The sequence below is a fragment of the Akebia trifoliata genome, chromosome 11 (assembly GCF_017979445.1).
Source record: "Akebia trifoliata isolate Shusen 1 chromosome 11, ASM1797944v1, whole genome shotgun sequence".
Taxonomy (NCBI): Eukaryota; Viridiplantae; Streptophyta; class Magnoliopsida; order Ranunculales; family Lardizabalaceae; genus Akebia; species Akebia trifoliata.
In genome coordinates, this window is record NC_141385.1 from 44694401 (window position 1) to 44707638 (window position 13238).

The window sequence follows — 13238 nt, forward strand, 5'->3', positions numbered from 1 at the left end:
GATGTGCTGATTTTTTGTGAGGATGATCTCCTCATTGTAGAGATCATCCTCACCAAAAATCAATTCATTCCAAAACTTTTAACCCATATAAGATAAAATAATTTAGCTATGGTGTGGGTTTATTAATTTGTGGGGTGTTTATATACTTATCCATGGGATATAAGAGGTAATATCCTTTTAAGAATAAGGGCATACTTGTCCGTGTTGAAAAAAACGAAGTGCTTACCGCTTCAGCACTTTTTTTCAGCATCAAAATAGTGCTGAATTTTTTTCACTTATTTTCAGCAATAAGCACGAGTAAACAAACGCGCTATTTTGACAAAAGTGCTGAATTTAATTTTTTTCAGCAATAAGCACTGAAAAATAGCGCAAACAAACACCACCTAATTTGATTCGGTGGAGAACAAGTCGAGTTACCGATTTGACTCGAAGGATAGTTAAAAGTTTCGCCCGTCTCCGAATCTGAACGAGTTTTAAAACTAATGATTTTTAGCAGAAACCAGCTTTTGGTCAAACGAGCTATTGCAGAGCAAACATGGAGCTAAAAACCATTTTAATGGCGATTTTTCTTCTCTCTGCAACTGTTACTGCTGATTATATTCGACCAAAACCTCGAAAAGTTCTAGATTTTCCATTGCAGCGAAAACATTCTTCTCATCCACAACAGGTAAATTAAGCTTATTTTATCTTAATTCTCTCTGGTTTCTATGTTAAATTTGAGCATTTTCTTTCAAGAAGTTTATGTTTTTAGAACTCCATTTTAAGTTTTAAGTGGAGGATTCCATGTAAGATTGTAGCTTTATCGTTATCTTATCTGGATCTGTTGGTTGGTGAAGGTTTTAGGTTTAAGGTTTAGGGCTTGTTTGGATGGTCATGCCTGTTTCACGAAAATGCATTTTTTAAGTGCTCAATATGTTTCTAAACAATGAAATCTCTGCTAATGTTGTAGTTTAACGCTTAATTTGGTCTGGATGATTGAAATTAGGAAGCTCTTGCTCTCTCCAGGGTTCTGGAATCTATCTACAACTGCTTAAAATTGCTTTTGATAGGTAATGTGGTTAGTTTGTTGGTCCCGCAGGGCATTATCCGCTGTGCCCGAACATGTTAACTGAGGATATAAGGTGATTTCAACTCCATTGATGAAACAAGACGTCATTGGGTTGAACCCACCACTTCCCACACGTGTGGATACACACTATGCATCTGAGCTACCTGTCACAGATCTAACCCTTTGTTGCTCAGCAGCACTCAAGCTAATCCCCTCGATGTAGTTTAAGTCAGCCTTACTGGCTTACTCCGATGTGTCACACGGAGTTAGGCTAAGGTACACATGCTCACTTGATAGAACACTCACCCCTTGGAAGTTTTAAGGGGCTTAGTCTGTGATGTACCTGTGACCTCCAACTTCTTAAAATTATTCAGTTAAAAATGGGTTGTAACAATTGTTCTCACTCTTAAAAGTAAGTTCTTTCCCACATCTAATTACCACTCTGTGTAAGTAAGAGTTAGGTTAAAGAACCCACCATGTTAAGCTTTAGTCTTTTTTTGATCAGTAAGCCTTTTTTTTATGGGATCTCTTACTCGGTGATGGTAGGAAATTAACCCAGGTCTCTGTTATCATCACACATAGACTTTACCAACTAAGCTAGCTAGCACCTTCCGTCGAGAATTAGTCTTGCATTGTTGGTCCCAAGCGCAAACAAATGAGGTGGCAGCCAAGAATAAACTTTTCCCTAATCTCTTCACATGAAGTCTGATTCATTATATCTAACTCTAGTTGTAACTTTAAAGATGTGAATACACATTATTTTGCAGAAGATACAACTCTAAATAGCATCAAAAGCTGAAATACAATAAATGTTTTTGACCCTAAATAATTGGGATAAGGCTTTGCAAATGAGTAGATTGGACTAATAAGTTTATTCTTAGTTCCCAACGGATAGAAACACAAGAAAAGAGATTGAGGGATGGGGGATGCAGAGATCAAGAGAGAAACATGTATAGTGTTTAGCAGTTATTTTGTGTAGGACATGATTCATATGATGGTTAACTCACGGTCCCAAATTTTTTGTGTTAGATTCTGGCCCAACCAATAGATAGTCCGATTTAGGGGTATTAGTCCTCATAATATCTTCTTCTTCTTTTTTTTTTTCCTTTTTTTTGTAATGAGTCTAATTTCGGTTGTATCTAGCATTAGTAGTATGGAGCTGATTTAAATACCATGGCATTGTTGGGGGTATTTGGTGTCAACTTGATTTTAGTGAGTGCAGAAAACATGTAATTAGATGCCCACCTCCCTTAGGAACACCAACCACATTCTCAATTGAAACCCGACACGTGTAAGACCATGTCGTTAGTCACCCGGTTAATGTGAAAGTGATATCTAGCATTAGTAGTATGGAGCTGATTTAAATACCATGGCATTGTTGGGGGTATTTGGTGTCAACTTGATTTTAGTGAGTGCAGAAAACATGTAATTAGATGCCCACATCCCTTAGGAACACCGACCACATTCACAATCGAAACCCAACACGTGTAAGACCATGTTGTTGGCACTCGGTTAATATGAAAGTGATATTTTGACGAGAAACTTAAATTTGTAACTGAAAACCCCCTACAATCAATTCCTGAACATGTAATGTACAATTCACAAAACCTTGAGGAAAGTTTTGTCCTGGAGGGAGTTGTAGCTGTTGTATTGTATAGTTTGTCTTGCATCTTTTGATGTAAAAGAATGGTCATGTGAACCTTTTCATGTTAATTTCTCCAAGTCTTGGTCTCATCTATTGTTTCAGTTATTATTAATTTCTATACAGTTTGCAAGGTTGCTTTATTTCATTCCATTTCACAGTCTGCACAAAATAACATTTGCAGGTTCACATCTCTTTGGCGGGAGATAAGCACATGCGCATCACATGGATCACTAAAGATAAATCATCTCCTTCAATGGTTGAATACGGAACGTCACCTCAGGTATACTCATTGCAATCTCAAGGAGAAAGTACATCCTACAGCTATTTACTCTATAGCTCAGGAAGGATACACCACACAGTCATTGGACCCTTGGAAGATAACACAGTTTACTTTTACCGGTGTGGAGGACAAGGTCCTGAATTCAACTTCAAGACACCTCCCTCTCAGTTCCCAATTACTTTTGCCGTGGCTGGTGATCTAGGTCAGACAGGTTGGACTAAGTCAACTCTTGACCACATAGACCAATGCAAATATGACATGCATCTGCTCCCAGGGGACCTCTCTTATGCTGATTACTGGCAGCCCCGGTGGGATACGTTTGGTGAGCTGGTGCAGCCACTTGCAAGTACAAGGCCGTGGATGGTAACAGAAGGAAACCATGAACAGGAAAGTGTTCCATTGCTCAAACATGGGTTTGAATCCTACAATTCCAGGTGGAAGATGCCTTTTGAAGAGAGTGGATCAAGTTCAAATCTTTATTACTCTTTTGAAGTTGCAGGAGTTCATGTTCTCATGCTTGGTTCCTATGCAGATCATGACGAGCATTCAGAACAATATAAATGGCTAAAGGTTAGTTTATTTTACTTAACTTTATATTAAATAGCTGGTTGATTAGTTAAAGATATATAAATCTGCACAAATCTTTTCTAAAATTGCTAAATGACTCCACAACAAACTCTATAGAGTTTTACTTTATGGACATTTATTGTCATAGGCGCTCGTGACGAGCCTGACGGAACTCCACCTGATATCAGTAGTGGTTGCAAATAGCAATTTGAAATGCAAGCTACTGATGTGGGATGAAGATGACGAACATGATGTCCCCTTGATGGTGACAGTCATTCCACCTATACACTGGAAATGGCAGCTATACCAATTACAGAAAACAGCATGTATTTTTTTTTTAAATATTTGCCCTACACAAATATATAGAGCTGCTATTGGTACCCCAACTTCTACTTATTAGGCCCCAATTTCTTTAATTATTTATCACACCCACACCCCAATTAAAGATTAAAACACACTCTTCAAACATTACAAAGGTTTGGCTCAAATTATAATCTCAACATAAAACAAGATAATTAAAACACCTGTTCAAACAAGGCTCATATAAAATTCACCCCCCCCCCCCGCGCCTCAAAACAAAAAAAAATCTAGAAAAAAGAAATGAGAGAGCTTCTATTGGCACCCCAACTTTTACTTTTTCTCTACCATTCACTTATTTTCTTTATTTTTAATTGGAGTGTAATAAGTAGAAGTTGGGGTGCTGATAGCAGCTCTCTAAATTTACACTATTGTGTTCCTCATTTTTTGTAATGAACATGTTTTTAGTGGTTTGTGTAAATTAATGACAGTTCAGCTACTTATAGAAGAAATTACTTCCTGTTTACATGATAATTCTCTTCTAAAAGGGAAAGAGAGAAGGAAAGTTTCTTTTCCTAGTATAAGAGAGATGGCTGTTTTGTTTTGGATGTATAGGAAGATCTCTCAAAGGTGGACCGGCAAAAGACGCCATGGCTGCTAGCACTATTCCATGTGCCATGGTATAACAGTAATAAGGCTCATCAAGGTGAAGGGGACAGCATGATGTCTTCATTGGAACCATTGCTTTATGCCGCTGGAGTGGATGTAATGCTTGCTGGCCATGTACATGCTTATGAGCGTGCGGTAAGCCATATCCGCCTCATCTTTAACTATATGGTACTTAGCTTTATATATTCTGATTGATTGAGTGGCAGACACGTGTCAATAATGGTAAACTGGATCCATGTGGAGCTGTACACATAACTATTGGTGATGGTGGCAACAGAGAAGGCCTAGCTCACAAGTATGCCTCTTCTCAGTACCTGCAGTTTGTTTTAATTTCCATATTTGGGTTTACACTCTTTTTTCTTATTAGGTGTGCTATAAAACAAATCTCTTCAGGGGAGGATTTACATTGGGGGCACTTGCCCCCACAAGAATTTTCAAAGTGCATAGGGATTCTTGAGTTATTGTGACAGATGATAGTGGCAGATAAAAAAACCCGCCTCTATTGCCCTCACAAAAAATTTCCCCCTCTTAATTGCCCCCAAGTGGGCAAAATCTTGGCTCCGCCCCTGAATCTCTTAATCATGTTTTAAGAGTTCAATAGCGTCCCCAAATCTGTTTTTCTCAGCCAAAACCACTTCCAAGTTTGTTACATTTTGCTTCATTTTCTTCTCCTTTGAAAATAAAGCTAATCATAGGAATTGAGAAACTTTGAACTTGGTTTTGTGGAGCACTTTTGGCCTTGGTTTTTCAAACACCTTAAATGAATTGACAGATATATAAACCCGAAGCCGGAATGGTCAGTCTTCCGTGAAGCAAGCTTTGGTCATGGTGAGCTAAAGATTGTGAATTCAACCCATGCATTCTGGAGCTGGCACAGGAATGATGATGATGAGCTAGTAAGATCAGATCAGGTGTGGATAACATCGTTGGCTAGTTCAGGCTGTCTCATGGACAAGAGGCATGCCATGCGTATAAGTAAGATCCTCATGGCACCCTAGAATGGGGAATTTCTCCAGTTTTCCCTTCTATGTCTATATACTATTACTTCGACGCGGTTGTATATAAGTTGTATAATAGTCTAGTGTAATTCATATATCATTCCAGAGTTACTTTAGTGGAGCCATAGTTGGTTTGGTTGAACCATTGTTGATAATAGTTACTTGATACTGATCACGCTTAAGTAATATTTAATGCTTGGCTTGCTACGTTTCTTCTTTTTCTGCTTTCAAATTAAGAATTTATTGACTAAAAGCTCTCATCCTTGTTTACATATTTAATAATGTCTCTACTACTGATGCATATGTACTTTGTTCAATATGGAAACTCTCTGAATAGATGGTCAGGTACACACGGCTCTAGGTCTCCGTGATCTACCATTTTTGTAGGTTGTTGATCTCAGATTTGTCTAAATTTGAAGCTGGACTCTCAGTGAAGTGAACGTGGAAATTTGATCTTTATTGCATGGATATTAATTCAAGCTACTCTAGGGAGTTAGGTCATTGATGAATCTTTCTAGAAATGTCATTCCAAAATGAGTTCAATACAACTAATGGATTCCAAATTGAATTTGCAAGCAAGACTTAGTTGTAAATTTTTTATTACCACTCATTCTATTTAATTAATTCTGTAATATTTTGGTTCAAAAAAATATTGCACCCAATTTTTTCGAGATTAATGATAATATTTTAATATTAAAAAAATTATTTTTATAATTAAATAATCACATTTTTGGTGCATAAAATTTACACAAGTTTTCTTGGTCACTGACCAATTTTTCTTAGATATAGAAAGATAAAATTTACCTCTTAATAAAAATAAAAATAAAAAATCAATTTTTATGATCTAATTTAACAATCCATAATCAAAACTGGAAATCAGGTTCAACGATTTTAATCAAATGTCCCTTTGTAGTTCACATTCAGTTAATTTTCATAAAACTCATGTTAAAATTAGGAATCAATGATCAATGTATACTCACAATTAAGGTTTTGTAGACCCAAATATTGTACGACATGGGATAAAAGAGAAAAATGGATTTGGCTAACATATAACCAATTTTTATTTATTTATAGGTAAAGATATTTATTAGTAATTAATAAAACAATAAAAAGGGAAGCGACCGAGATAACCATCTAAAAAAAACCCTCTAAAAAAAATTATTATACAATTTTGAACCCTCAAAAATTATTATACAACTAATCATAATTTAAAAATTCATCGAAGTTGAAAATGATCCGAAATAGTCGTCTAAGTCTCAGAGGTGATCATTTGAGATAATTAATTTGAATCATGCATCACATCAACTTATTCGAGATCCAAGATTACAAGTCATATTTAAAAAAAAAATTCATCCATGTTAATAAAAAACTTGGCTGATTTTGAGTTTTTGGTGTAAATAATCAGTTTTTAATATAAAATATTTATATATCCAAAATAAAGTCTTGTGACCATCTACTAGTCCATCTTATAATAAGAAAAAAAGAGTCCAATTCTTTAAATAAAAAGGCAGATTAATAAGTAATTTTACATCTGCATAAAATAAGAGGTATTCTATTCCCACACCGATTTTACTAAGAGCACCCCAATTCATACACTCTATTAACAATGTATTTGCACACATTTGGGGTTCTTTAGTAAAAGTTAGTTTGGTAATAGAAGATCTCTACAATAAATAGATTGACTCGTCCAAGACGAGATGCCTCGGACAAGTCAACTCTGTATCTTGGGCGTCTGAGAGGGAAGAGTGAGACGAGAAGCTCTCGCAGAAAACCTCGCTTGGTCTCTTCTTCAGAAACAAACACAATCTCAAGTTGGGAATTTTTTTTTTATTCGACAAAATTCCCATCTTTTTTTCCTCTTCAGAAAACTCTCCTTACTTCCATCTTAAGCTACTGTTCTTCAGTGAAAACTCCTCAGAAAAAAAAGTTCTCTAAAGATGTCTAATTTGTTCCAAAATCTTAAGTGATAAAGTATGCTTATCAAGGGTTTGATCAGGAAAAGACAACAATGGTGGAGGCTATCTTCAAACCCATGTAAGTTTTCTACTTCACCTTGTCGAACCCTTTTGAACAATACTTCTGAGATTGAACACAACACTGAAGATAAAATCGAAACCCCACTTGCAGAAGAAATCTTCAAGAACTCTCCTAAAATGGGTTCTTACAAACATGGTGATTCCACTTTTTATTCTCTCATAAAAAACTATGCTGATTCTGGTGATTTTACAACGTTGGAGAGTCTTTTAAATCGAATGAAGCAAGAGAATAGAGTTCTTACTGAGAAAGTTTTCATAATTATGTTCAAAGCTTATGGAAAGGCGCATTTAGCCGAGAAAGCTGTGAACTTGTTTAATAGAATGGTTGAGGAGTTTCAATGTAGGCAAACTGTTCGATCGTTTAATTCGGTTCTTAATGTTCTCATTCAGGAAGGTTTGTTTGACCAAGCTATGCTGTTTCACTCGTATAACGTTGGAAAGGGTATTTCTCCGAATGTACTTACTTTTAATTTAGTTATTAAAGCTTTGTGTAAAATGGGATTGATTGATAAAGCGATTGAAACGTTTCGAGGGATGTCATATAAGAATTGCACCCCTGATGTGTTCACTTACAGCACTTTGATGGATGGGTTGTGTAAGGAGGAGAGAATTGATGAAGCAGTTTCTCTGTTGGATGAGATGCAGATTGAGGGGTGTTTCCCGAGCCCCGTGACATTTAATGTGTTGATCAATGGGCTTTGCAAGAAGGGCGACTTGGCCCGTGCTTCAAAGCTTGTAGATAACATGTTTCTTAAAGGGTGTGTTCCGAATGAGGTGACATATAATATTCTTATTCATGGTTTGTGTCTCAAGGGAAAATTGGACAAAGCAATTGTTCTTTTGGATCGGATGGTATCAAACAAATGTGTACCTAATGACGTTACATATGGAACAATTGTTAATGGGCTTGTTAAGCAAGGAAAGGCTGCTGATGGGGCTCGTGTATTGGTTTCTATGGAGGAAAGGGGACATCGTCCAAATGAATTTATTTATTCAGCCCTTGTTAGTGGATTGTTTAAAGAAGGAAATTCAGAAAAGGCGATGTTGTTGTGGCAAGAGATGATAGAAAAGGGCTGCAAACCTAATATTGTTGTCTATAGCGCTCTTATAGATGGTCTATGTCGAGAAGGAAAACCAGATGAAGCCAACAAGGTTCTATTAGAGATGGTGACAAAGGGTTGTGCACCCAATGCCTTCACTTACAGCTCCTTGATGAGGGGTTTTTTTAAAACAGGAAATTGCCAAAAAGCAATTCTTGTGTGGAAAGAGATGGAAAAGAATGGTTGTGTCCCTAATGAAGTTTGTTATAGTGTACTAATTCATGGCCTATGTGAGGATGGCAAGCTCAAGGATGGGATGATGGTATGGAAGAACATGCTGGGTAGAGGATGTAGACCTGATGTTGTGGCTTATGGTTCAATGATCCATGGCCTTTGCAATGCTGGCCTTGTGGATGATGGTCTAAGGATTCTCAATGAGATGCTTTGTCAAGGCTCTGAATCTCAGCCAGACATAATCACGTACAACATACTCTTCAATGCTTTGTGCAAGCAGAGTAACATCTCACGTGCCATTGATCTCTTAAATAGCATGTTGGATCAGGGTTGTGATCCTGACTTGGTTACATGCAACATTTTCTTGAAGAGTTTGGGAGAAAAGCTAAACCCTCCTCAAGATGGGAGGGATTTTCTAGATGAGCTTGTAATCCGGCTATCTAAGCGGCATAGAGTTGTAGGTGCTTCCAAAATCGTGGAAGTAATGCTACATAAGTATCTCTCTCCAAAGGCCTCCACTTGGCAAAAGGTGGTCCAAGACCTCTGCAAAAGGAAAAAGGTGCAAGCAACAATTGACAAGTGTTGGAGCGAGCTCTTTGACTGATTTTTTAGGTTATACATTCTTTATTGTAAAATTCTTTCAAGTATGTTGTATCATATAAACTCATGGAGTTAAATTTTGGAAGTGAGTGTTAAAATATGAGAAGCAATTACAATTCTTTCTTGCTGTCAAATTCTTGTATTACGAATGTTATTCATAAAATTCTTTTAACCCCATTTTCATCTTCAACTGTCAATAGAGATAAGAAAGGTTTCTTGTGACTAGTCTCAGTGTATGACCAGCTAGCATGAACTTCTATTTACTATTAACTAAAAATTACTTGTTGGTAATTCCTAAACATGCCTCTACATGAAGTTCGTAGAAATTTTGTATTGTGGCATGATTCATTTGTTTATAGTTTCAATGCCTGTTTTTCTCATTTGATTTTTTTATTTTTATAAATGGGTAATTTGTTGGTTATAAATTCATAATTACATAGTCAGTACTCAGTATATGCAGTAGTCATTTATTTAGGGCATCAACAAAGGGGAATATTCAATGACCCCACATATCAAAAGTCGCCATGTGGCACTTTTTGGACTCATTGACTCCTGAATCCCCCCCTTTGATTCACACATAAAAATCAGGGGGTGGTGATTTTTAGCTGATGGATTTCTGCATTTTTCATCATAGCCATAAAACTTGAAGTGTCTTTTAACCCCTAGGGCAGGGCTCATAATGGAATATGCTCTAATTTTCTTCATTTAATACATTCTCAGCTATTGGGTGGCATATTGTACTCTTGGATAGGAAAGATCATACTCCCAAATTATGGGTTTTTTCCTCCTATCTTCAAAAGTGCCTTAGGAGCTCCCAAGACAAGGGGTGCAAGAGGTAACTTAAGGTTGGTCAGAGATAGAGAAATTTATGACAATGCTTATTCTAGGATCTTCATTAGGGAATTGCTGATTTGATTTGGTTACCCTACAAGATGGATGGACTGAATCATCGAAAAGCCAATCTCCATTCTTAAAAAGCAACCCTCCTGACTGTCTTCCTACAAATATTAGGGGATTGAGAGAAGTGAAAATATCAATGTAATAGGATGGAAGGTTGGTTCAATAGAAGGAGATTAAGACCAAGAACTATTGGTTTTGATGATTTTGGAGATAAGGTTTTGATGATAGTGATAGTGTGTAACTTTGTTTCTTTTTATCCACAAATTTCTCTTGTTTGTGGTTCCATTAATGCATATAAATGAACCAACTTTCTAATACATAAGTTTAAGACCACTCATCAATGTTAAAGACATCTAACATTGTGGTTCAAGTAATTTGGAATTCCTACTTTTTTTTTTTTGATTAAGTATAAATTTTATATCAAAAAGACCAGAGGACGAGATGACCCCCTTTTAGTACAGAAAAGTACAAAAAAGGCAAAAATCAAAGAGAAACAAAAGCTTAAAATACAAATGACCCCGAACTGAGAGGACCATACAAATCCCTACTTGGGAAGTTGCATTTCCCGTATTTCTTTAGATGTATTGACAAACTACAGAAGCTAGGATATTTCATTTACCTCAAATAATCTGGTTCATTCCTTCCACATTCTCAATTCCTTCCATCTTCCATGGAGATTTCTATTTATAATTTGTTTCCCAATGACTATGTTCTTTATATAGTGTTTTTTCTTGAATTATAACTCAAATTATTTATATATCTTGAACCCTTGATAATTGGTTATATTTAAGCGCTTTTTGATGCTGACGATCTAAGGATTGTTTGGAATTTAGATGCATTGATGTGATTCACGAATGCGGGTTGATATTATGTTTTCTATTTGTACTACTTACTATCCATTAAAGGTCAACACAATTACTCTCTGGGTACGCCTTGGTATCGAGTTCTATATCTCTTTATTGTTTATGTTGTTTTACTTCTTAGTTTCCTTTTTACAGGTGGATTTCTTCCTATCAATGGATAATATGGACACAGAAATTAAAAACGTATAGAAAATATGTGATTCAATTCTCTCTTTTACGTTTGAACCTGTCAACAAAAGTTTCATAATGATCGTGTCCAGTAGTTTTCACTCCTGCATGCTTCTCACCTATATCATATAGCTCCTTACTTTTTTTTTTTTTTGATAAACAAGCAGGTAAGTGGTCAATACTTACTGACGAAGGTGGGTTTTGAACCTAGGTTGTTTATCAACTCCATTAACCTTACCAAAATAGTAAGCTGTCACTTTCCTGTTACTGTCATATTTTACTCTTAATCAAGCCACTCATTCATGAATTAGTAATAAAAAATTTTGCTCTTGCAGGAGCTGTTCTTTATTTTTGAGTATTTGATCATTAATTTCTCCCAGCAAAAAATGGTGATTAAATCCAATGCAGAATGTTGGAAGAAACTTGTAGAAATCCATGGAGGGTGGGCTTTGTTGATTCACAAGGTTAGATATTGAAGCTTAGCTGCAAATTTGATAATTTAAGTGCCCCATGTGAAATTGATTGAAACCCAAACTTCACTTTTTAAAAATAAAAATTGTTAATATAGATTAAAGGAAACTGATAAATTCAATTTCATATAAGGTGAAGTGGTGAACCAGAAAAGTTGAGCAGATCAGATCTGGTTCTTTTGGTTGACAAACGTCCAGTAGTACTAATAGAAGTTATAAACCCGACACATTTTGTTCAGCCTCAAAATTGCTTGCTTTAGTCAATAAAACACCATCAGTTTTTATTTTACTTTTTATACTTCCGTTCACTTGTTGAAGATCTTCAAGTCCAGAACTTATTTGATCCCCGTGTCTGTTCTTCCATGTTTTCTCCCAGCAATCAGAGACCACCTTATCAAGAAAGATAATAATTCTCCTTCAGATAAAACACAGTTCTCATGGTAGTTCAGTTGTGGCACTTTCAAGTTTCAACCATCGTCTTACAGGAGTTCCAGTTGGCATTATTTGAGACAAAACAGAAAGGGAAGCTTATTTTGTCGAGTTGTGATTTTCTGACACCCCTCTGACACATGCCCCCTGATGTGGCATGGGTTAGAACCATAGATTTTCCCCTCGGGATACACAACTGTGCATCCCCATAAATATGTGCAGTTGAGTATCCCAAGGAAAGAATCTATGGTTCTAGCACATGCTACGTCAGGGGGCGTGTGTAGAGGGGGGGCGTCAGGAAATCATTATTCTATTTTGTTTTCTTGGGGATTTACCTTATGCCTTTCATTATTAATTTTGTTTTAATAGCATCAATTTTGTTTTTTTTTTTTTTTTTTTGACAGGTAAAAGGTTAGTGGTTAGCAAAGGTGAAGTTAGGTCCAAGGGGTTTGAACCAAGGACGTGGGAACAACACTCGGCACATTTTACCAATTTAGCTAAGTTGACGCTTCATTGTTCTAATAGCACAATGTGATCATCATCATAAGAGCATTATCCCTAAAAGTAGCATTATGTAATCTATGTTTTATTTAGACCTTTGTTTACCTAGCTATATGGTTGTATGTGATCTATGTTTTATTTCGATGTATTACTTTGATTAAACATTAATTTTTAATTCTAAGATGTTTATATCTTCGCCATATTTAGTCTTCTAGTTTTTCCTTTTCATGATCTACATCTCATTTACTTACATATGGAAATATATTGGTGAACCAAAGCTTACATATTCTTGAATTGCAGGTTCCTTTATTTTATAGCTTTACGCTTTGTTTGGGTTGAGAGAAATGGAGAGAAAAGAAACTCATTAAAAGAAAAAAAAATAAAATAAAGGGATAAGAAATCCAGTTTATTTCCATCTTGTTTGGTTTAACAACAGAAAAACTTACGTTTGGAGAGAAAAAAGAGGGGAAAAACTGATCCGTTTTTCTCTTCA

The 13238-nt window shown here is 36.0% G+C and overlaps 2 protein-coding genes across 4 annotated transcripts; both read left to right on the top strand.

The window, feature by feature from the left end:
- Positions 1 to 493: 493 nt before the first annotated feature.
- Positions 494 to 5720, top strand: LOC147391983 (purple acid phosphatase 18-like). The gene is made up of 5 exons (XM_086458920.1): positions 494 to 667; positions 2875 to 3543; positions 4453 to 4641; positions 4713 to 4801; positions 5279 to 5720. Exons 1-5 carry the CDS (start codon positions 536 to 538, stop codon positions 5502 to 5504), a joined length of 1305 nt encoding a protein of 434 aa, XP_086315046.1. The 5' UTR covers positions 494 to 535; the 3' UTR covers positions 5505 to 5720.
- A 1444-nt stretch (positions 5721 to 7164) lies between these two features.
- EMB1025 (Pentatricopeptide repeat (PPR) superfamily protein) lies at positions 7165 to 12913 on the top strand. 3 transcript variants are annotated; one of them, XM_086457439.1, is made up of 5 exons: positions 7165 to 7538; positions 7632 to 9426; positions 11513 to 11590; positions 11681 to 11809; positions 12649 to 12913. In XM_086457439.1, the coding sequence occupies exon 2, from the start codon at positions 7658 to 7660 to the stop codon at positions 9416 to 9418; it is 1761 nt and encodes a 586-aa protein (XP_086313565.1). In that variant the 5' UTR covers positions 7165 to 7538; positions 7632 to 7657; the 3' UTR covers positions 9419 to 9426; positions 11513 to 11590; positions 11681 to 11809; positions 12649 to 12913. The 3 variants fall into 3 exon arrangements, with proteins under 3 accessions (XP_086313565.1, XP_086313563.1, XP_086313564.1); XM_086457437.1 differs by having other exon boundaries at positions 7165 to 9426; XM_086457438.1 differs by lacking the exon at positions 12649 to 12913 and adding an exon at positions 12192 to 12603 and having other exon boundaries at positions 7165 to 9426.
- Positions 12914 to 13238: the final 325 nt, after the last annotated feature.

Coding starts and splice junctions, on each gene's coding strand:
- LOC147391983 (XM_086458920.1), top strand. CDS start 536: ATGGAGCTAAAAACCATTTTAATGGCGATTTTTCTTCTCTCTGCAACT. Junction 668..2,874: donor ATTCTTCTCATCCACAACAG/GTAAATTAAGCT, acceptor TAACATTTGCAG/GTTCACATCTCTTTGGCGGG. Junction 3,544..4,452: donor AACAATATAAATGGCTAAAG/GTTAGTTTATTT, acceptor TTGGATGTATAG/GAAGATCTCTCAAAGGTGGA.
- EMB1025 (XM_086457437.1), top strand. CDS start 7,478: ATGCTTATCAAGGGTTTGATCAGGAAAAGACAACAATGGTGGAGGCTA.